Source organism: Naegleria gruberi (genome assembly GCF_000004985.1).
Source record: "Naegleria gruberi genomic scaffold NAEGRscaffold_5, whole genome shotgun sequence".
Lineage (NCBI taxonomy): Eukaryota > Heterolobosea > Eutetramitea > Acrasida > Naegleriidae > Naegleria > Naegleria gruberi.
Genome location: NW_003163322.1, coordinates 531,371 through 553,752, shown reverse-complemented (window position 1 = coordinate 553,752; position 22,382 = coordinate 531,371). Strand labels below are relative to the sequence as shown.

At 33.8% G+C, this 22,382-nt stretch overlaps 14 protein-coding genes and 1 non-coding gene across 15 annotated transcripts; 9 read left to right on the top strand and 6 right to left on the bottom strand.

Annotated features, from left to right (window-relative positions):
- Nucleotides 1-1,199: 1,199 nt before the first annotated feature.
- Nucleotides 1,200-3,188, bottom strand: NAEGRDRAFT_46181 (uncharacterized protein; the record flags this gene model as incomplete). The annotated part of the gene is made up of 1 exon (XM_002681608.1): nucleotides 1,200-3,188. One exon carries the CDS (start codon nucleotides 3,186-3,188, stop codon nucleotides 1,200-1,202), a length of 1,989 nt encoding a protein of 662 aa, XP_002681654.1.
- A 179-nt stretch (nucleotides 3,189-3,367) lies between these two features.
- Nucleotides 3,368-4,201, top strand: NAEGRDRAFT_63024 (uncharacterized protein; the record flags this gene model as incomplete). The annotated part of the gene is made up of 1 exon (XM_002681771.1): nucleotides 3,368-4,201. The coding sequence occupies one exon, from the start codon at nucleotides 3,368-3,370 to the stop codon at nucleotides 4,199-4,201; it is 834 nt and encodes a 277-aa protein (XP_002681817.1).
- A 1-nt stretch (nucleotide 4,202) lies between these two features.
- NAEGRDRAFT_30585 (uncharacterized protein) lies at nucleotides 4,203-4,430 on the bottom strand (the record flags this gene model as incomplete). The annotated part of the gene is made up of 1 exon (XM_002681607.1): nucleotides 4,203-4,430. A coding segment is annotated over one exon (228 nt), but the record flags the coding sequence as incomplete, so codon positions are not given.
- Nucleotides 4,431-4,791: 361 nt separating this feature from the next.
- On the top strand, nucleotides 4,792-6,534 carry NAEGRDRAFT_30519 (uncharacterized protein; the record flags this gene model as incomplete). Its single annotated transcript, XM_002681770.1, has 1 exon — nucleotides 4,792-6,534. One exon carries the CDS (start codon nucleotides 4,792-4,794, stop codon nucleotides 6,532-6,534), a length of 1,743 nt encoding a protein of 580 aa, XP_002681816.1.
- Nucleotides 6,535-6,688: 154 nt separating this feature from the next.
- Nucleotides 6,689-7,135, top strand: NAEGRDRAFT_63022 (uncharacterized protein; the record flags this gene model as incomplete). The annotated part of the gene is made up of 1 exon (XM_002681769.1): nucleotides 6,689-7,135. The coding sequence occupies one exon, from the start codon at nucleotides 6,689-6,691 to the stop codon at nucleotides 7,133-7,135; it is 447 nt and encodes a 148-aa protein (XP_002681815.1).
- Nucleotides 7,136-7,308: 173 nt separating this feature from the next.
- Nucleotides 7,309-8,636, top strand: NAEGRDRAFT_63021 (uncharacterized protein; the record flags this gene model as incomplete). Its single annotated transcript, XM_002681768.1, has 2 exons — nucleotides 7,309-7,523; nucleotides 7,652-8,636. The coding sequence occupies 2 exons, from the start codon at nucleotides 7,309-7,311 to the stop codon at nucleotides 8,634-8,636; spliced, it is 1,200 nt and encodes a 399-aa protein (XP_002681814.1).
- A 32-nt stretch (nucleotides 8,637-8,668) lies between these two features.
- Nucleotides 8,669-10,801, bottom strand: NAEGRDRAFT_63020 (uncharacterized protein; the record flags this gene model as incomplete). Its single annotated transcript, XM_002681606.1, has 1 exon — nucleotides 8,669-10,801. One exon carries the CDS (start codon nucleotides 10,799-10,801, stop codon nucleotides 8,669-8,671), a length of 2,133 nt encoding a protein of 710 aa, XP_002681652.1.
- Nucleotides 10,802-12,104: 1,303 nt separating this feature from the next.
- Nucleotides 12,105-13,621, top strand: NAEGRDRAFT_82457 (3-ketoacyl-CoA thiolase). Its single transcript, XM_002681767.1, has 4 exons — nucleotides 12,105-12,454; nucleotides 12,496-12,667; nucleotides 12,772-13,360; nucleotides 13,402-13,621. The coding sequence occupies exons 1-4, from the start codon at nucleotides 12,127-12,129 to the stop codon at nucleotides 13,552-13,554; spliced, it is 1,242 nt and encodes a 413-aa protein (XP_002681813.1). The 5' UTR covers nucleotides 12,105-12,126; the 3' UTR covers nucleotides 13,555-13,621.
- Nucleotides 13,622-13,942: 321 nt separating this feature from the next.
- On the top strand, nucleotides 13,943-14,882 carry NAEGRDRAFT_35256 (phosphatidate cytidylyltransferase domain-containing protein; the record flags this gene model as incomplete). The annotated part of the gene is made up of 2 exons (XM_002681766.1): nucleotides 13,943-14,194; nucleotides 14,396-14,882. 2 exons carry the CDS (start codon nucleotides 13,943-13,945, stop codon nucleotides 14,867-14,869), a joined length of 726 nt encoding a protein of 241 aa, XP_002681812.1. The 3' UTR covers nucleotides 14,870-14,882.
- A 188-nt stretch (nucleotides 14,883-15,070) lies between these two features.
- On the bottom strand, nucleotides 15,071-15,601 carry NAEGRDRAFT_63017 (frataxin; the record flags this gene model as incomplete). Its single annotated transcript, XM_002681605.1, has 1 exon — nucleotides 15,071-15,601. The coding sequence occupies one exon, from the start codon at nucleotides 15,599-15,601 to the stop codon at nucleotides 15,071-15,073; it is 531 nt and encodes a 176-aa protein (XP_002681651.1).
- Nucleotides 15,602-15,965: 364 nt separating this feature from the next.
- Nucleotides 15,966-17,273, bottom strand: NAEGRDRAFT_63016 (uncharacterized protein; the record flags this gene model as incomplete). The annotated part of the gene is made up of 2 exons (XM_002681604.1): nucleotides 15,966-16,469; nucleotides 16,512-17,273. The coding sequence occupies 2 exons, from the start codon at nucleotides 17,271-17,273 to the stop codon at nucleotides 15,966-15,968; spliced, it is 1,266 nt and encodes a 421-aa protein (XP_002681650.1).
- Nucleotides 17,274-18,361: 1,088 nt separating this feature from the next.
- Nucleotides 18,362-19,066, bottom strand: NAEGRDRAFT_63015 (uncharacterized protein; the record flags this gene model as incomplete). Its single annotated transcript, XM_002681603.1, has 1 exon — nucleotides 18,362-19,066. The coding sequence occupies one exon, from the start codon at nucleotides 19,064-19,066 to the stop codon at nucleotides 18,362-18,364; it is 705 nt and encodes a 234-aa protein (XP_002681649.1).
- A 180-nt stretch (nucleotides 19,067-19,246) lies between these two features.
- NAEGRDRAFT_63014 (uncharacterized protein) lies at nucleotides 19,247-20,470 on the top strand (the record flags this gene model as incomplete). The annotated part of the gene is made up of 1 exon (XM_002681765.1): nucleotides 19,247-20,470. One exon carries the CDS (start codon nucleotides 19,247-19,249, stop codon nucleotides 20,468-20,470), a length of 1,224 nt encoding a protein of 407 aa, XP_002681811.1.
- Nucleotides 20,471-20,661: 191 nt separating this feature from the next.
- NAEGRDRAFT_t68 lies at nucleotides 20,662-20,732 on the top strand. Its single transcript has one exon. It is a non-coding gene; the product is annotated as a tRNA-Asp (tRNA).
- A 452-nt stretch (nucleotides 20,733-21,184) lies between these two features.
- Nucleotides 21,185-22,369, top strand: NAEGRDRAFT_63013 (uncharacterized protein; the record flags this gene model as incomplete). Its single annotated transcript, XM_002681764.1, has 1 exon — nucleotides 21,185-22,369. The coding sequence occupies one exon, from the start codon at nucleotides 21,185-21,187 to the stop codon at nucleotides 22,367-22,369; it is 1,185 nt and encodes a 394-aa protein (XP_002681810.1).
- Nucleotides 22,370-22,382: the final 13 nt, after the last annotated feature.

The window sequence follows — 22,382 nt, the reverse complement described above, 5'->3', positions numbered from 1 at the left end:
CTAATAGTACTTACGGATCACCAACCACGTCCATATCTAACTGTTGCTGTATAAGTTTAAGTTGATTCGAAACATTGTCATAGAATGATTTTTCGACAACATGGTCAACTACTGTGGCTGGAGGAACACTCGTACATATAAGGGCCTCTCTCAGTTTAGCATTTCTTTCCAGTAGGTCTGTAATAATTTCTTCTCGTTTCGTTGCTTTTTTACCTTCTTTTTTAAGTTGTCGTGTGAGTGCCATCTTTTCCCTCTTTAATACATCTATGTGCTCTTTCTTTTCTGTGTAAAATAATTGAGTCTGTTGATTCCAATTTGTTTTCCTTGCTAGCTTGTTATCCAAATCCTCGACTTTTGCTCTCAGATCTTGAAGCTCAACATACTGATCTTCACATAATGCGTTCTTTGTGACAAGTTTTTGTTTCAGTACTTTAAGATCTGCTTGAAGTGTCGAATTTTGATCTCTAAGAAACTTGATATTCTGAAGAGATTCATCCCTTCTATTTTCTTCAATCATTTCATTAATCCTTTGATTCTTTTCTTGGACTTCTCGTTTAAATTCCTTGATTTGATTTTTTTGCATAATGTTACTCTTTTCCAGTTTTGAACTAAGCATTTGCAATTTTTTGATTTCAGGAAGAAAGTAATCCTTGATCTTTGATTGAAGTTTCTTCTTCTCGTCTTTATACTTTTCAATATCTCTTTCCAATTTTTGAATGTGTCTTTCCTCATTTTCTAAAAGCTTTTGATGTTGTCTAGCAATGTCTTCGTCTTTGCTTTTGAGGAAATCCATTTGTTCCCTAACTTTTTTAAATTCCATATTTTCCGATTCCAACACAATACAATACTCTTCCAAGTCTCTCTTCTCTTGTTGGAGAGCATAGAAAGCTTTTGATAGCTATGTTGTGTTGACATTCGTAGACAACAAGATAATACAAACCTTTTTCAGCTGCTGATTCTTCTCCTTTAACTTTTTCTCTAGAGTGGAGAGATTTGTAGAGTTAGTATCCTGCATAGCATTTTCGAGATCAGAGTCATCAATTGGTTCCATTTTTTTTAAATTGTTTTATTAAGATTTTGATGTGATTTGAAAGGCGGGAAACAAAATTGGCGCCAAAAATTCCCTCATTTTCCAATTAGAAAACCGTTTTGTTCATAAACAATATGTTAATTAAGCAAATAAAACAGAAGAAAATAAACTAACGCCATTTAATTTGTATTTCTTGATTCTCTAATTGTCTTGCAAATGCCATCGATTTAGCAATCTCTTTAACATAAACTGGTGCATCGTGAATTTGTGGCTTGAAGGTACACTCTTCGAGCTCTTTTTGTTCCTTTGAAAGCAGCATCATTTTCTTCTTGTATTCATTTCGTTCCTTATATTGAGTAATTCTTTCAATATAGGTTTCTGGTTCAGTCGATAATTTGAGAATTGACTTGGCTTTAGTACCATTGTTGGTTTTTGGTTTGAATGTTACGTCTTTAAACTCACTTCTCTCAAGAACCTTCTTTGTTTGTTCTATTTTCTTTTGTTTCAGGTTCAAATCTCCCTTACTCAACTCTTCCACCCCTCTCGAGGGTAGCTGTTTTGAGGTTTTGTTAATTTGGGGCTGGAATGTACAATTTTTCTCAGCAAGTGCGGATTGTTGCCTTTCATTTAGTTTCTTTCTGTTAATTTCATTCTTTACCCGTTCTTCAAAAGGTGTCTTACTTCTATTTTTCGCCAAATCAATACTAGTTTTGTTGATTGAAGGCTTGTGTGAGTGTTCCATATTGCTCTTAATGAAATTTATCTTTTGCTCCTTCCTTTTCATTGTGTTTTGTTGCCTGTCTATGAAATCCTTAAAGGTTTTTCTACTAGTTTCCTCAACAGATGCCTGGTAAGCTCTTCCTCCCCTTGAGGATGGTGCAGAACTTGGTCTAGAAGACTGCCAACTTGATTGATTTGATGAATCGACTGATTCCAAATCAGTCAATTCATCCAACAATGAATCTTTTTCATCAAATTCCATTCTAGATCTATTTACCTTACTCAATCTTTCAAAGGGATTACTCTTAAGATAGGAAGAGTTTTGTCCTCCAATGGACTTTCTAATGTTTGGCTGGAAGGTACATTCTTCATCCTCCACAGTAGATGTTGATTTCTTTGATTGATCCAAATACCTTGATTGTACTGAAGGATCTCCTGATATGGATGGCTTGAAGGAACATTCTTTCATTTCTTCTTGTTCCAACTTTTTAATATTGTGCTTCTTTTTCTCGACCAACTTTGTTGCACTGTTGAATAGCTTGATACACGCATCTGATTCTGTATTTGAGGATACTGAAAATACTTTTGGTTTAAATGTACATTGAGTATTTTCTTCCTGAAGTAATTCCTCTCTCTTTCTCTCAGTTTCTTTTCGTTTTTTCTCTTGCCATTTTACTAATCTGTCGTGAAACTTGTCACACTGTACAATGCTTGACGAGGTTGAATTGATTTTTGGTCGAAAAGTACATTCTTTCTCCTCTTTTTTCACAATATCATTATTAATAATTCTGGATCTCTTCTCGGTTTGGAGATTGAATTCTCTAACCTTTGTTAGAGAGCTACTGGTAGAACATGGCGATAAACATAGAGATGATCTGTTACTGGACAAAGGGCTAGTTGCATAGGTATTCTCCTTGTTACTGCCACTCGTCGACGAGAGATCAATACAAGATTTTGCTCCACTAAAACAGTCATTACTATTCTCATAGAGGGCATGAAAGATTGAATTATTTGAAGTCTTTCTGGTTGAAGGTTTCAAAGTTGGTGAATGGGAAGAAGAAATTTTGCCACTACTATTCTCTGATGAAGTAGTTTTGTTTGGTGATTCATAAGGCAACATGATGTTTAGGGCATCATTAAGCTCTGCTAACGACATATTGGCCACGTTTTTAAATTGGTCAGACGTTTGCCTTGAATTCCAACTCGAGTCATCACTAATAATATTTTCATAATCGGATCCATAGAGTGATGATAAGAATTGATCAACCTGCTCGGATTCTTTTGAAGTGAGAGAAGATTGGGTAGTTGCTGTATTTGCTGAATAGTTCGAGGCACTTTGGCTCCAATTTGAAGAATATTCGTATGAGGATGACATATCATCGTCTGTGGCACTATAATTATATACATAGGCAGGGTCTTCTGATTCCTTCATCCACATATTATTCCTTTGGTTATAATTGTTGGTGGTTGAAAAATGGGAGTAAGGGTAAGGTTGTTCCATTTTTTTTAAAGATGATTCCTTATGAGAGTTTTCAAATAACCAGTACTGATTAACGTTCACTTTTTTAAATTTAAGGCGCAAAAAGTAATTTCAATAATAAATCATTATTATTAAAAATGCTCCGTACATCAACAAGTAGTAGCTCTTCATCATCAGGTGCATCATTATTATCGGAGGTTGGAAAGGTAGATTTGTGGACCATCACAACAATTAAAAAACATTTCAAATTAAAACAATTTAAAGAATGTATTGGATGTATAGGAAAACAATACGGAACAAGTATTGACAATATTACTTTAAATATTAGAAATTCGCAACTTCAAGAATTTATTATTTCAACACTCATTCAATGTTATTATGAAATACAAGAATATGAATCAGTACATAAATTATTTGAAATTCCTCCAACAAGTTTATCTCAAAAAACTTTAACTCTCTACATTCAATTTTGCATTAAACTTCAATTATTTGACAAGGCAAAAGAATTACTCGGAAATGAATCAATGAAAACACTTCCTCAACAAGAAAGACATACATTGGAAGATTATTTGGAACGAGAGGAATCACAAATGAAAGAAGCACAAGCCATTACTGAGCATCAAAATAATTTTAACAAGCTCTCCTACATGTATAGAAATAGTAAATTCAAACAATCTGGAGGTGCATATTTTGCAGAGCCACAAGACGAGGATTATGATGACGGAGGATATTCTGCTCTGCCACCATCAACAAAACAAGTGACACATAAGGAATCAATACCAGCCACCCAATCTAACACTTCTGTAACTCAGAATAATCAAAAACCATCAATTGAATCACAATCCAGAAGTAGCAACAGTGGAGGTCTAACCTCACTTACTAGATATATTTTAAATTTTATTGGAAAGTATAAGGTTGAACTTGCATTACAAGTTGTTTCGTTTGTATTACTGTATTGGTTGTTAAAATAAATTATTGCTTAGTTGGCTTATTTCCACAAGGTTTAATCATTCGTTCAATAAATTGATATCTTTCTCTATGAACGGATTCATTTTCAATCATGGCAAAATATGATAACATTGGGTAATGTGATACATATGATGCATAACTATCTCTATGTTGATTTACAGCCCATTCAAATTTTGTGATATCAGCATGTCCAACTCCAACAAATTTATTCTTCAATAATTCCAATTGATTGGCTTGATCCGATGATGACTAATTTTTAAATTGATGAGAATATTATTAGCACATCCCTCCAATAAAACTTACCATTTTTTTTAGTTTTAAAATTTTAATAATATATAACAACTAGTTTTCATTAAATACATGTTCAATCCATCATAGAACAAATCATAATGATAATCCGTAAGTTAAATTATTTGCTAATTTCAATTTTATATTAATCAAATAAACTAAAGAAACCTATCTAAAATTGCCCACTGACAAAATCGAATGACATCATCACATAAAAAAAATGTCGTTGCAACCAACAGTCCCTTCATCATCATCGGGTGGTTCTAATAACGATCCGATAATTCCCACCTCATCAGTAACAATGATGTATTTAAATGATTTACAAAAATGTAAAGAATTGTGGAAAACTATTGAATTAGATAAAAAGAGAGACTTTTTTGATGAACAAGGATTAAATATTGTAAAGGTTAGAGAACAAACAGCTAATAGTAGAAAAAACTTGGCAACTCTTACAAAGAATTTTAAAAAGTTGAATAATGATGAAAAATTAAATTCATTCTCAAAACTGCTCAAATCGTATCAAGATGAGATTGATTCTCTGACAAACAGAGGAATGAATGCTGAAAAATTATTCTTGGAATTGTATCAGCCAATAAGAGAAGCCCCTGATCCATATCACATTATTTGTAAATATCAACAAATGTCACAACAACAGGCTAGCCAGGAAGAATATGAAAATACAATCAAGGAATTGAAAAAACAATTGACTGAATATGAACATGAATTTACTCATTTGAAAAATCAAGAAGTTACAATTAGAAAGCTAGAGGAAGAAATTTTAAAGTACAAGAATCAAAATGAATTATCCAAAGAGCACGAGTTAATGATTCAAAAATTCAAAGATCGTGAGCTGATAATGCAAAGTGAACTCAAGGAGTTGAAAAATGAAAATGACCGTTTATCAAACTTGTACAATGAGACTCAAAATGTAAATTATGAACTAAAGACTAAGATTGAAGAAATTGAAGCATCAAAACAGTATCAATCCGATATGCATCATGAGCAAGTGTTAAAGTATGAAAATGAAATTTTAGAATTGAAATCTCAAGCCAAATCTGTTGTTGAAAATTCTGAAGGACGAGTAGATGAGGAATTAATGATTAATGAAATGAAAACTGAATATCTGACAAAGATTAATGACCTTAAACAGGAAAATAGAGAAAAAATGGAAAATATCCAACAACTACAAGATCAAATCCACCAACAACATCAACTCTTGTTGAATACTCAACATGAATTGAATCAAAGACCATCCAGAGAGGAAATGTCCAAACTTAGAGAACGAATTGACACACTTCAACAATTGGAATTTGGCTATGACAATAACTTGCAAGAGAAGACTGTTGAGCAATTATTGAAGGAAAAGGTTATGAAATTGGAAAATGATTTGACCAAATCCAATCAAAACAATAGAGAAAAGGAAGAAAAAATCGAAACGCTCAACACAGAACTCACTCAACTTTCAGCCAAAACAAAGGAACAAGCATCCATGATTGAGAGATTGGAATCCAATGTGGACAATTTAATGAAATCACCAAAGAATGAAGAATCCACTGATGCTCAATCCCTCATATCAATTCTTACAGAGCAACGTAACCGTTTCAGAGACAAGAATAATGTCATGGAGGAGCAATATGCCCAATTGAAACAGCAAATGGAACAAGTTGAAAATGAGGTTGGAAAACTCAGAAAGGAGAATTTGAAGCTGTATGAAAAGACTAAATATTTACAATCATTTGGTAATAATACATCAACAAGTAGAAACAAACCAAATCCTGAATCAAATATGGAATATGAACCAATTCAAAACAAGTACGAAAAGCTCTATGAACAAGAATTAGATCCTTTCAAGAGATTCCACAAGAAGGAAAGAGAAGACAGACTAAACAATATGAATGCAGCTGAGAAGCTTATTTATAGATGTAGTGGTTTAATGCTATCCCACAAACTTGGTCGTTTATTCCTCTTCTTTTATCTGGTGACTTTACACACATTAGTATTTTTCACTCTGTCCAAACTCACTGGACTCACTCTCAGAAAGAAATAGTAAATATATATTTCTTTCTTTTATTTGCATATTCTATGAAACATGCTTTACACTTCAAATGACATTATTTCTTAATGTTGAACTGATAATTTTGGCGCCAAAATCCATTTACATTTTTTCTCCTTCAGAAAATACCTAAATTCTTCTCAAAGAAATGAGTCTACCGACCTCATCATTGCTTTCCTCATCTTCATCATCATCATTGATTGGAGAGGGCAATTACCTCGATGAGCTGGGAATGAGAAGTGCTGCCATTATTGTAGCAGCCTCAAATTCCCCAATGAAATCCACCTCCTCTCGGGGAAGAAGGCCCTCGCTCTCATCATCTAGTACTTCCATTGCAGTCATATCGAGAAATTCATCCTTTGCCAATTCCTCTTCTTCATCCTTAAATTCATCAAGCCATTATCCAACTCTTTCCGAACAAAATCTTCAACAATATCAGGAAAATATTATCAATTACCATCATCCATCCAGCAATCCAATTCGAAGCAATGCTCCTAGAAAGTTTTCCTACTCCAGAGAATTACCCTACCATCAACAAGATAATACTTCCAACCCATCCCATCTCGATCGAATAATAATAATAATTATATTTTGAACAATAATACATCATCCGAATATTGTAATGCCATTTCCGAAAATTTTGATATTCAAAAAGCCCAACGATTAAAAGTTGAGAGAATGTTTCAATCAGCCATTAAGAAATCCTCAAAAACTTCCTCTCCTCAAAAACCACTTTCAAGAAGAATATATGCAACAGATAAATACAAAATGACTGATACAGAGGATGAGGAAAATTCGGAAATTAGTTCAATTTCGACTGGCCTTAGTGATTCTCCGAATGGTGCAAGTCAATTGGATTTTAATACTGAAGACCCTTCTTCACCTCAACCTATTCAAAAATTAGTGTACAATTTGGATGATTCAATTGATCAGGAAGTGCAAGCAGATGACGATTTACAAATTCTAATTCCTAGAGCAAAAGTGTAAATTCTTCTTCAAGAAATTCATCTCTTCTCATAGATTCTGTACACAATATTGACATTACCCCAATTCCTGACGATGATGGGTTAGAGACCGATAATGATCTCTATTCAATGATTGAGGCAAACAGAGTGTTGAAATATGCTCTCGACGATGTCACTAAGGAAAAGAACGATTTGGAAGAGCAATTTGTAACACAAGTTGAAGAGTTGGAGAAATTCCTCACTAGAAGTCAAAGACCATACGTAAAGAAAGGAAGACGGTCTCTCTCTAAACATCTTTCTGATGAAGAATTGTCAAGTGTTAATAGTACCTTGCGAAAAGATATTCCAAGCGCTGAAGACTCACCCATCGTAAAGCTTTCTCAATCCCTACTGAATAGTACTCCAAAGAAATTCCCCGTGTTGAATATGACATCTAGTGAAAAGGATAGTGTAATTTATTCTCTTCGAGAGAAAATAGAAGAAATCAAATATAGGTATGAAAATGAAAGAGCAACAGAGAGCTTAAGAGAATCTCTCACATCAGAAATTAGTTCCTTACTTCAAAAATTGACCATTGAAAGTGATGGATCCCAAACTGAAAGGACAAGAAATTTAACTAGCTCTTTAAAGTCTTTTCTCGATTCTTCTTCTCTAAGCATAACCCCGAAAGAATCAAGGATTGTTAAGGAAATGAGGATTAAACAAGAAATTCAAAAGGGAATAATTGAACAATTAAAGGTAGAAAATGAAAAACTAAAGGAAAAACTGGAATCTGAAAGAAAGAGTAGGAAAATTGTTTCAAAAGAACTGACCCAATCAGAGAATTATATTTTAAGGTTGGAGGAGCAAATGCAGAAAAGGGACATGCAAAATAATGACAAACTCTCAATATTAACAGGAGCATACGATGATTTGGTTTCAGAAAATTCAGAACTCATTCAACAAGTTAAATTCATGAGAGAACAACTTTTAGACAGCCAGAGTAATACCAACTTGTCAGTACTAGCAGGAAGGAGTAATAAGAACAAACTTACCAGCAGTAATATACTCAGCATGATTTCTGACACACAGAGTGTTTCCTCTTTGAGTACATCCCGAAATGATGAACCAGTCCAAGACATTAAATATTAAAAGCAGTAAATGTAGCTTTATTCTATCTAGGGCTATACTGAAATTTGCATGGCACTTGTATCGAGTTGTGTTTGTGGGGATGTAATATCTAAAGAAGTAGTAGTAGTAGAGAAACTAGTTTCAGAAATTGGAGGAGTGACTGTTTCTGGGGTGGTGTCCATAGTTGATGTGCTGGAGACAATGACATCAAGCTCAGCCAACATTAAATTATAGTCAGTTTCCAAAACCCTCTTTTGTGAGGCAAGATATTTCTCATAGAGTTGTCTCTTTTCCTCCCTTATTCTCTCCAAGCTTTCATTAATCATATCCAATTCATTGTCTCCCTCACTTACACGAATAATATGTTTTTGAGTTTGACTATCATAATATTTAAAAGTTCCCATATAATCATTATAATCCCACATTGGAGGTTGTTGCTGCTCAACAGGTTGGCTGTTAGTTGGAAAAACTGATTGGTTTACGTAAGCAACAGTGTTAGCACTTATTGGCGTTGTTGTTGGTCGATTAGATAAGGCACTAGTTGGTGTTGAAGGTTGAGTAGAGAAATTTCCAGCTGTTGAAGACAATTTGGAAGGTGTAGAAATAGGTGTGGAAGCTGATGCATTGGCCTTATTATAGTTGGCATTATTGAATCTGGTGTCAACTTGAAGATTTTGTCTTGGAGGGGTGCTATATGAAGCATTGGTTGTTGATTGTGTACTATATGCTCCTTGGTATGGCTGTTGTTGCTTGTAGTAATAATTATCTCTATTATATTGAGGATTGTTCCAAAAAGATGCCTTATCAACACTTGTTGCACTGGTTGGAGTACCAGTCGAAGAGGAAACTTGTGAAGAAGAAGTATTAACACCACTTGTGGAAGAACGATGGTCATAACCTGTTGCTGAATTGTAGGCATAGGCATCCTTTGGTGATGCGTACCTATAGTTTGGATCAGTTTGATAAGTTCCTCTGTGATCGTAATAATCTCTTCCTCTCATTTGATAATTATATCTTCTATCGTATCCATAGTAATCATGATCGTACTTGTACATGTCATCTTGCATTAAATTTGGATCGTAATGAGATCCATATGAATTAACATCGTGATAATGTGATGAATAGCTCTTTTCCGAAGGTGTAACTGGCTGCTGGTCTGTTGCATTTGTGACAGACTTGGTTGGTGTGGATGGCACTGAAGTGTTGCCACTACTCATAGCATTACTATTGCTAACAGTTGGTGGTGGAGGTGTTGTTGTGGTTTGTTGGGGAGGATTGGTAGAATCCACTGTTGTTGTTGTTACATTTGTTGCATTTGATACTGTTGAATTTTTGCTTGGGGTAGTCTCGTTACTGGTAGTAGTTGATGTTGAAGTGTTGGTTTGTGACTTGGACTGTTCGCTGGATTGCCTAGAAGCTAATGCAGCAGCTGCTGCAGTTGGATTGCTACTTGCATGATAGCTTGTATATGGACTTGTGGTATTGTAATAATACTTGTTATTGTAACCACTTGGAGAGGAAAAATTCTTTCTTTGATAGTTTTGTTGATAGTAGGATCTATTATATGACATGTCATCTGTTCTATATTGATCATATCCTGCATCTCTTCTATAATAATAATCTCTTCCCGAATACATTTGTTGTTGATCATTTCCAAATCTTCTATAATTACCATACTGATGATAGGATGATTGAGAATTTCCTCCATCCTGACTCATAGATGATGAAGAGGCTCCTGTTGCGGCAGTCACATTTGTTGCCGATGTAGACATTGTAGAATTATCACTACCACTTGTAGGTGGAGGTGGTTGTGGATTTGCAGAATTTGGGTTGGTATTACCACTCGTCGATGACGATGATGATGTCGAAGAAGGTTGTTGACTTTGTGAATAATGTCCACTATTATTGTAATAATTTCCAGAGCGATTATAATTATAACCTCCACTACTACTACCACCGGAAGACCTAGAATAATAATTATAATTATTATTATATGAATGATGAGAAGAGGCTGAAGTATTTCCACCACCACCGCTACTACCACTACCCCGACCATAATAAGATGACGAGGAACCTCCTGTAGCTTGAGAAGTATTGTATTGATTGATACCACTGCTGCTGCTACTTGAAGGTGGATTGGATGACTCACCTCCTTGTTGTGATGATGGTGTTTGGGATGAACTCATTTTTTTTTAATGTTATTAATAATTGAATGTTTCTTTATCTGCCCAGTTTAATATATTATCTTTTAGTTATGTTCAATTTTATAGAATAATGAAATCTAAATTGTTTAGAATCTTTTAAAACAATTAAATAATATTTTAAAATTAAAAAACCAAAAGTAAATCTCATTTTTGTCAAATACAATAATCCAGAAGGAAAATACATTGCGTAAATCTTTACCCAATTTAAAACCTCTTAAAAGCTATTTTCTGGCTTCCACTAGATGTAGTCTATACGGGGGTTGATAGATTCCTTGACCATATTAAACCTATTCACACATTGTCCAGGTGAGCAGAGTTGGAGGCAAGAAATAGTTTTTTAAAATTATTTCTAATTTGTTTTGTTGGGAAATAAGATAATGATTGAAAGATAATTGTTGGAGAATTTGCGAATGTTTTTTAATGTTTTATTTTCTGATGTTCCGATACTATGATACTATAAACTCGTTCCAAAAATTAGGTTATTGTTATTAGTTAAATTATTGTTGTTGCACTGATTCAACAAGCTTCTTCCAAGAAGCCTTCTTGTGCCAAGTTGGTTCCAAAGCAGGATAATAACGCTTGTTGAGAGTTTGCTTTTGTTCTTCACGGAGCTTTTGCAAGTTTCTAGTTTCACGGAGACGACGAATTTGAGCCTTGGTGAATCTTGCCGACATTTGGCAAACAAGGGATGTGGTGAACATTTTTTTAAAAAATATTTATTCATTTAAAATTAATTCAATATATAAATTGTTTTCTCTGCTTAATATAATGGATGTACATCATATTATCTTTTTCATTCTTATTAATTTAATATTAATTTTGTGAGTTTGTTCCTATTAATTTTAAGAATATCAAGGACATTTAACTATTTATTCAATCAGGTAAAGGTAATTTCATCTTAGTTAAATACTTAAACCAGAAATTCTTTCACATGAGAGATAATGACATATTTCACATGCCAGAAAATAAATTTGAAAAGTCAACAATCCATAACTATTATAGGATGTTATGTAATTCGCCATTTGGAAATCTTTAAGGCAAATCATCAAAATCCAAAACCTACCTTATTTGAACCTTAAAAAGTTGGTTCATTCACATTGAAAAAACAACAAAGGTGGTGAACAATGAATTGAGTAGTGACCTAAATCTCGCTAAATATTGTTGGGTTCTTTTTTACACATTTTAACAGATCAAAACGCGAGGTTTTACAAAATTTTCTCGCTTTATTTTCCAAGGTGGGACGCACTTTGCATGAATGCGCAGAATTTCAAGCAAAAAAAAATATCAAAACACTAACAATACATACAATGAGCTCTCTCAGAAAGGTCTACGTTTTGGGTGGTTATACCTCCAAGTTTATTGGCAAGGGTCATCCAGATTTTATTCACAAGAAGCACCCACTCTTTGGCAAGCAAGTCAATCCAGATTTGAAGACTTATTTGGTCCAAGCTATCCAAGAAACCCTCAAGATGAATAAGTGTACTGGTAAACAAGTTGATAAAGTTTTCGTTGGTAACTTTGCTGGTGAATGCTTCTCTCAACAAGGTCACATTGGTTCAGGTATTTCTGAAGCCGATGCTGGTTTGTTGTACAAGCCATCTTATAGATTGGAAGCTGCTTGTGCTTCTGGTGGTGGTAAGTTTAATTTTCATGATTAATTTATTCATGAATTTTAGTTGCTTTCAATGCTGCTGTTGACTCTATTTTGGCTGGTACCAGTGATGTTGCTTTGGTTGTCGGTGCCGAAGAACAAAATACTGTCAGTGCTCGTGAAGGTGCTGCTCACTTGGCAAAGGCTGCCGATTTCAATAGACAACGTGTTCTCGATGAATTTACATTCCCAGCTTTGTATGTTTTTAATTATTTAATGATTTTTTAATTGTGTGATGAATTATTACCAAATTCCGAAATGAAATATTCATTCCGAACAAATGAAATTGATCATGAAATAGGTATGCTACTCGTAAGATGCACTACTTGAAGAAGTATGGTTCAATTGTTAAATCTGAAGATGTCGAAAAGGTTGCTTTCAAGGCCTATCAAGCTGGTAATAAGAATCCATTGGCTCAAATGTTCACTTCTAAACTCGATCATCAAGGTATTATTGATTCACCAAAATTCCTTTCTAACCCAGAAATTAAGGACTTTTTGAAGATGTGTGAATGTTCTCAAGTTTCCGATGGTGGTGCTGGTCTTTTGGTTCTCAGTGAAGAAGGTTTGCAAAAATTGGGCTTGAAGCACTCTGATGCTATTGAAGTTTTGGCCTCCGAAGTTGCCATTGGTAACTTGTATCAAGATACTCCAGAAACATTCTCTGACTTGTTGACCACTTATGCTGCTGCTAAGAGAGCTTACAAGAAGGCTGGTGTTTCACCATCTGATGTTTCCATTGCTGAAGTTCACGACTGTTTTGCTATTGCTGAAGTTGGTATGAATGAAGCTTTGGGCTTCTCCAAGCCAGGTGAAGGTGCTTTCCTCCACTTGACAAAGCCTATGGTCAATACTGGTGGTGGTTTGATCTCATTCGGTCACCCTGTTGGTGTAAGTATTTAGTATAATAATTTATTTACTCTTTTATTAAGGCTACTGGTGTTAAACAAATTAACGAAGTTTTCAAGCAAATGAAGGGTAAGGCAGGTGATTACCAATTGAATGGAAGTTTGGAAGTCGGTGTCTGTGCTAACATGGGTGGTAACGACAAGACATCTGTTGTTTCAATCTTTAAGAATTTGTAAATTAACTAGTTCAGTAACTGAACAATTTTGGAATCGAATCATTAAAAAACAAAAAACTATTTATCATAATTTGGAAATTCTTTCATATTCTCCAATGGTGTTACAATTTGTAAGAAGAAATTATAAGGGAACTGTTTAGGATATCCTTTTCGCTAAAGATTTTCGTTAAAGATTTTCAAAGAAAGATGGCCAACACATCTCTTCTTTTATTCTTTATTTCATTTCTTCTATTACAATTTTTTGATTCCCATCTAATTTTATTTTGTGAATTGATTCACTTGAGAAACTTCGAACATTGAACATCAATGGCACTCAAATAAAACTCCACCACTAATTTTAAAAAAAATTCAACAACACCATGAACCTCTTGTGGATTCTCTTAACGGTCATGACTATCAGTGCCCTGGTAGTGTCAGTGTTTCTCAAAGGAAAAGGTGTTCAACAACAAGTACGAGAATTTTTAGGAACATCCAAACAAAGAGCTGCTAAATTTATGAGTGAATTTAAGAGAAAGACATTCCACTTGATTGGTTTGTTGGTTCCTGGTATTTATTATTTTGGATTGAAGTTTGAATTCTTGTCTCAATTCTATGCTTGTTCTATTGTTGCTGGATTTGCTGGTCTTTCACTTGCAGTTGATGTAAGTTTATAGTGGTTGAATTTTATTTGTCATCATGATGATCCGATACTGTTGGTGATAACAATTACGTTTATTATTATTTAAATATCTTGTTGTGATGACTATTTGATCATAATATTATTTAAATAATGACAATTTGTTATTTGATGATTTATGATGTTTTATGAATCTTGTCAATTATCATAATGTCATGTAAATTAGATTTTGAGATTAAATTCTGACAAATTCAACAAGTTTTTCCAAGATTCACCAGCTGGTAGAATTATGAGAAAGAAGGAAATTAATGATATCAACGGTTCTACTTATTATTTGATTGGTTCACTCTTGACAATGATTCTTTTCCAACCAACAATTGCTATTGCTTCTCTTTTATTCTTGGATTTGGGTGACTTGTCTGCTGCATTGGTTGGTATTTCATTTGGTAGAGTTAGAGTTTACAAGAGCAAATCATTGGAAGGATGCATTGCAAACTTTTTAGTTTGTCTCCTTGTTGGATTTTCAATCTTTTATCATGTTCATCTCTATGAATATATTTCACTTGTTGGTGCAATTACTGCCACACTTACTGAACTTTTCCTCGATCAGATTAATGATAACTTGTCAATTCCAATTATGAGTGGTATTGCTCTCACTTTGGCACAATGGAGATTGGGTGTTGACATTCCATTCATTTAAATGTGTAAATTTGTAGATAAGAGACAACTACAGTGCTTGTAATAGAGCCCTAAGGAAAAATAAAATTATTTATATATGTATTATTACAATAATATTTTATTTTTTTACAATCTTGTCCTTTTTAAATATAGTTAAAACAATTACAATTCATCAATTCGGAATCAAATAATAATAATTTAAAAAGCATGATATCATGAATATTTAAAATTTAATTTCCTGTTCTAAAACTTGTGATAATTCCTTTTCCATTCTTTGCCAAAATTTCAAATGTCCCTCTCGTGTGCAAATCCAATCATCATTGACATGATCATATCTATAATGCCAAGGTCCACTGATGGCACTCGAAAGCCACAACTCTCTAGCAGGGGTTTGTCTCGAAACTACAAAAACCATCAGCTTATCTTCACTTGTTGTGACTTTAATATTTACAACTCCATCATGTCCTCCTTCAACCTCCAAATCCATACCCTTCTCTTCCAAGTTATCCACCTCCGAATCATAGAATTTATCCAATACTTCTGTAATTCTATCGACAGTTCTATTGATTGCTCCGATGTATTGAGTTTGAGTGAAGGGAAAATCACCAAGTGGTGTATGTTCAGTAGTGGTTGTTGTTGGTGCTGATGATGATGATAATAATGATGAATTATTCATGAATTTGTTAATAATTGTTGTTGTGTAGAATCTCTTTGTGTTCATCAGAACGGATGATGATCGGATGTGTTTCAACATTTTTTATTAGTGGAAATTTTGTAAAGGTGCAAGAATTCAAAAACATAAGGTGGAAATTCAATATTCAAGGTTTGAGTTTGCAGAATTACTATTTAAAAATTTTAAGAAGTGTTATAATCTTTTTCATCTTAAGTTTTGCTTTAAATTCAATTCGTATATTTGTTCTTCAGTGGAGCTCAAGAATAAGGTCGCTAAGAAGGGATACTTGTTAACATGGAGTTCCTGGTCCTCAAGGATTTGAATCTTTCAACCAAAGTAGATCAAAGTATCATTGGTTCATGAAATTGTAGAAAAAGCAATATTGAAACACCACCTAGAGTATCAAGTGGCTCCAATCAAAGTATAAGAATAAATTAATGTATTTCTACAAATCTTTGAAAAATCCAATCATTATCTTTTCATATCCTGCAGGATCGACATACATTGGCACCAGGTGTCCATCACAAAAATCAACTCCTCTTCCACTAATCTTGGAATAATCCACTTCAAACAAGTGTGAATTGATCTTTTCTGTAATGTTTACGTTCTGAGATTTGGCACTGGCGGTAGCTGCTTCAATACATTGATAATAATTGAATTCTGGAACTACATAATCTGATGAACCTTGGAAGAAGAATATTCTTCTCTCTCCTGATAGGTCAACAGTTTTCATGCATGTTTGAGGATCGAGAGGGAATGGTGGAAATCCTTGAGTTCCCTTAATTGCAACTACTGATTTGGCTAAATTAAAAAGGGCACCCGACATGCCAGGAGCAATTTGTTCAGCTCCAAACATTATTGTTTCGTACACGTTACAAGGTGGTGAATCGGCAAATACCATTTTGAATCTCTTCTCTTGTGAGAAGGCAATCAATGAGGTTGCAGCTCCCTGAACAGTTTAGTTTCAATAATTATTTCCTGAAAGACTTACCATTGAAGTTCCAAAAACAGCCACTCTTGGTTGTGAAGCATTCTTTAGGAATTTAAATCTACTCTCCAAATAATCCAAAGCTCCCAAAACATCACGATGTTCATAATAACCATATGAAGCGTATGGATTTGGAGCATAAATATCAGAATCTCCATAATTTCTCAAATCAATATACAAGACATTGAATCCATTTCTATAGAGCATGGCAGCTGGCTCAACACTTGCATACGTAAATCTACAACATTGATATCCGTGCACAACAATCACAAAACGACTCGTTTCATTCACAACTGGTTGTAACACCAAATTTCCAACAATATTTCCACTTCCACTTGCAACCCACTCAGTATCTCTCGATTTAAATGTAACCTCCTCAAAATATGGTTTAATTTCATCATAATTCAAATAAACATTCTTCAACAATGAATAATTATAGGAATCAACCAAGGGAGGACAATAATCAGCATCGGCCACAGTAAAATTCCAAGGTCTGTTCTGTCTCACACTATTCGGACAATCCTCTGCTTTATCAGTTCCAAATGCTAAATCCCACACATATGAACCAACTCCAAAACAAATAGCCATCACAATTACTCCCAAAACAATCAAACAAATCACCAGAATAATCATTGTGATGGAAATTCCTAAAATTACTTTTCTACGTGATGCTGATGATGAAGAGGCTTTCTCTGATTTGATAATGGAAATTCGTTCATCCTCTGAGGAGGAAGATGAAATGGTCTTTATGTGTTGCACGTTCATTTTTTTTCAACTTTTCAATCAAAAATTCTTAATTGAATTTGACCTAACGGAGAGTTGTTTTATTAATTTTGAATTGTTTGGGGGTTAATTTCAAGGTTAAGGTTGCTATTTTTTTTCTTATTTTCAGTCCAATGAAAATGAAGACAGTTCCTAAACTATGTTTGCTATTATCCGTGGTGACTGATCGCTTTGAATGTTGATGGAGGGGTTTTTGAGATGTTTAAGGAGATTGAGGTTCTGATTTCACAACTGAACTGTGCTACTGGAATAGTTTGAAAATTTGAAGTACAATTGAGATAGTTCATGAAATTGTTTGAATTTCCTTGACTTGCAACAATTTGGAATTGGTTAAAGCCATGTCCTTTTCCACAACTTCTCAGCATAGACTAATTGTCTACCATCCTTTCCACTTGTAGCCAATCCACAGCCATTCAGGTCACACCTTTCGGCCATCACTTTCTCATCATCCCTTTTAGGAAGGCTCCAAAACCTTAAATTACAATTTGGCGCCATTTTAATAGCCACAACAACATAAAAAAAACTCAACACAAAATGTCTGAAGCAGGTCTCTTAAAATCATTGTTAAAGTATATTCCAAAGGTGGAGGATAACTGGCCAATTATTTTGTTGATTTTGAATATTATCTGGCCAGGTTTGGGTACCTTTATTGCTGCCTTTTTGACTAAGAAGGATAAGAAGAAGACTTATTGCATAATATTCGGTCTTTTGCAAATGTTTACTTCATGGTTTGTTGTCGGATGGGTTTGGAGTATTTTGTGGGGTATTTTAATTTATAAGAGATCGACTGGTATGTAGAATTATTGTTTGTTTTCCTTACATGAAACACTTCATCATATGATGATTTATTCCTCATTAATTCCAATGAATAGGTCCTGCAAAATTGGTTCCTGAAGTTTAAATGGTATTGAATTTAACAAGTTCATACAATAATAAAACAAAATATTAAATTTTATTCATGCATGAATACTTTGCAAAGTTCTTTGACTGTTCACGAATTAGAATCTGAAAAAGAGATTTATTTACACCAAATAATTTGAATGAAAGATGGTTTGCATTTGCAGATGACTTTAATTTAATCTTCCATAATTTGTTTGAGATCTTCCACTTCTTACCATGCAAACAATACAACAAATGAAACAACACAAAATCAGTAAACATACCAAAACAATTCCAATAACTAATGCTGCAGTTACTCCTCCAGAAATTGAACCAGGTGATTTGTAAACAATTGCAATATTGTAAATATTTCCATTTGATGCTTGGCAAGTTGGTGTGAAATTGTCAACTGAGGAACAAAGTAAGAAATCAGAAGTAAATGCCAGTTGTCCATCTTTAAAATTAAAACAAATTGGAATACTATCCCCATCATAGGAAAGAATGGCATTATATAAATTACTTAATGGTCTTTGAATGATGGTTCCAATTGACATTTTAAAGTTGCCAATGATATGTGAAATTGTAATGTCATTTCCAGTTGACTGCATTTGAGTGAATGGAAGAACTGATTGATCGCAATTCTTATCAAACAGTGTCATATCACCTAGTAACCATGTACCAGATTCTACACCTGAAGTGGCAAGAACTGAACGTTGATTTTTAGTTTCGGAAAGTTTCTTCATGTATTCGAAACGACTTGCTTCAGAATATTGTTGGCGAGATTGTTTGATCATTGTTGTGATGGATTCGGATAGTGGATATGATGTTTGTGTAGAGAGATGAGTCAATACACCAACAATGATAACAACAAGAAATAACAAATTATCTTTTGACATTTTTTTTAACTTTTGATAGGATCAATTTACAATGCAACATGCCAAACTATTTCCATTAAAGTTATTATTCGTCGAGGATGGTTTTCCATCATTATCTTGAGTTCTCCAATTTCACTACCAAACATTCATCAAACACTATTAGGAATAATTTTAAAATCAAAAAAAAATAATAGCCTTAGTATGTTAGAACCAGAACCAGAAGTTCAACTCGATAGCCCTGATGAATGTTTTGCCGTTAGTAATAACATTCCTGAATTTTCATTCGAGACCAATGATGAAGATATTGTTTGGGAAACTGTGTTCTTTAATGTAATTAATAAGGATAAGTTGATTTCCAATGAAGAACTAACAGAAACTGAGCAAAAACATTTCAAAGGAAACTCTGTTGCACTCCTCAAGACAGATGCAAAGAGAAAAATTAATTACCACAACCTTATCACTCCAAAGTTTCTTGAAAAAGAGTGGAGTTTTGCTTCTCAAGATTGTGCTTTAAAGTCCATATATGCTCACTCATGCAAAATAACAGTCATTCTACAAGAAGGATACGAAACCCGTTCCTTCATTGGAAGTGGTGTTATTGTCTTGAAAGATAAATCTTTGGACTATATGATGGCTTTAACAAGTGCTCATATATTTTATCCTAAAGAGATGAATAATCCAATTATTAAGGGAATTTTCATTGTCTTGAGTAATGGTGGGCAATTTAAGGAGTGTGATGGTAGTCTAGTGGAAACAGGAGATTTTAAAACGAAAAAAGACCACTCCTCTGACTGGGCACTTTTGAAGGTTACCTCTGGGATGACGAACGACCTTTTAGAAGATTCGTTAACATTAATTCCTTCTCCATCAGAATCAAGAGCATTAAACCATTTTACAGAAACAGAAGGATATCCGTGCATTTATTCAACTTTGCTTATTGGCTATTTCACAAAAGGCACCTTTGATAATGACTGTAGAGAATTTAAAAGATTAAGAGAGATTGGATTTGAAATTGAAGATGTTTGGAAAATTATTCCCTTCGATATGGCCCTGTCTTTTGGATGGACTACATCTTGTAAGCCAGGGAACAACCCTGTTTACAATTGTGGAACCACTATCTGTTGCTCTGGAGGGCCTTTATTTAAGTGTAGAATCAATGTCGACCGGTTAGGAGAGATTGTGAAATATGATCAAATAACAATCAATGAAACCGAACTAAAAAACTTGTTCCAGAAGAGTTACATTTCAACAAGAATAATGGGTTTGCATAGTGGAGGAGCATATTTTGGAAATATAGCTTGTTCAGCCATTCACTTTTTCAAAAGCTATTATCAACATGTTTATTTGCCTCACCAAGACTTATTCTCTTTGAGTGATCAAATATTTATTGAAACAGAGTTACAGAATGAAGGAAATTTGATTTGATTTCAACTAATCATCAATTCCTTTCTCATGCAAGCAAGAAGGTTGATTGAAGAAAAACAATGCTTATTGGATGTTATCCCGATAACACCTTCTTGGTTAATGGTGTAAATATTGAAGATAACAGAACATAATATAAATGGTACTAAGGTAATAAGACTAGTTTCATTACTCAATGTGTATGTAATGTAAAATCGGGTGTGGTATAGTGGTAGCATTCCAGACTGTCACTCTGGCGACCCGGGTTCAATTCCCGGCACTCGAGTAAAAATTTTTGTATTTTCTAGCTCAACATTCATTATTTTCCCTATATTTTGCATAATTTGATATTTAAGATATGTGAGATGATGTTCATTTTTTAATTTTTTTTGTATTTCCTGTTTTGGAAACCTCTGCCTGTACCATTATCTTGCGTTCTCCAATTCACACCAGACTAATGAACATTTGTAAACAAGTTCTGTTGACTGTGCAAAGGATTATTCCACTTTCAAACTCATTGAGCATTTTCAAACAAGTTCATCCTCACTCACACGGAATCCCTTCCGTAGCTCTCAAGTTTAATAATAACACTTTTCCTTTCATCTTCAACAATAATAAGAGAAATGGACAATTCCCAACAGCACAAATTTTTGATTTAAAACACACAAAGAACAACACGAAAGAATTTCAATCTAAAAATAACAAAATTGAAAAAAATAAGAACAAAGAAAATAAGAGATGAATTTTACTTACAAACAGCAACCTTCGCCATCAGCACCATCATCATCATCGGCAACAAGAGTTGTGATGACAGTGAAAGAAAAATTTGAAAAACACAAAACCGAAACAAATGCTCTCCTTCAACAAGCCATTAAAAAGACCAATGAATGTGATTTTAATAATTTGAAGGAAATTATAGTGATGGGAGAAATGTTATTTAAAAAGGTGGAGCAGATGGATGTATTTGATCTTTCTGAATATCCAGAGTTGAGACAAGAAAGAAAGGATTTGATAAAGAAGTTACAAGAAGTAATTTCTCAATTTGATAGATATCCAAAAAGTGTAGAAAATTTCAAGAATAATTTGAATGAATTTCATACAAGTTGCAAATCATTTATTGATTTGATGGAATTGACAGAGAATTTTGATATTCCATTCCTGAAGAAATATGAATTATTTAATACTTTGGCTTCAGTTGATCACAGACTTGTGTCACAACAAATTCATGGATACAGACAACCTTTGACATTATTTAAACCAATCTCAAAGGATATGAAAGTTGATCACGATAACATCATTAATCTCATTGGAAAATTGTTTAGTCTAGCAGTTCACGTTGCCACCGTCTACGAACCAATGAAGAGAGAATTGCCAACAATCATTCAACATAATCAAGATGCTCAAAAGTTTATCTCTCAAATTGAACAATTAATCAATTCTGGTAGTCACAAATTTTCAATTATTGGCAGTTCTACATATTCAAACAATGAAACCTTCTCACAAACATGTCAATCACTTATTAACTCATTGGAAATTTCTCATCAATTATTGAGCAAGTACCGTGATACAAGATCCACAAGAGATATTCATTCTAGGCACGTTGATAATACTTCCAAGAATCTTAAAAAATTAGAATTCTTTAATGCCATCTTTAGTATTAGCCCAATTTTTTCAAATGTATGCAAAGATTTGAAGAATCCATCCATTGAAACCCTTTCCAATGCTATCGATCAGTTAAATAATTGCAAGCCATCCATTGAAAAACTGACTAAACTTGAACAAGTCAAATCCCAACTAGGTGAACCATTTGATATTGAAATTACCAAAGCCATTTCCTTCCATCAATACGTCAGTAACCAAATTATTACAATACTTTCCAAATTGAAAGATTTAGAAACTAACACTGATCCAAATATTTGGTAAATTGAATTGTAAA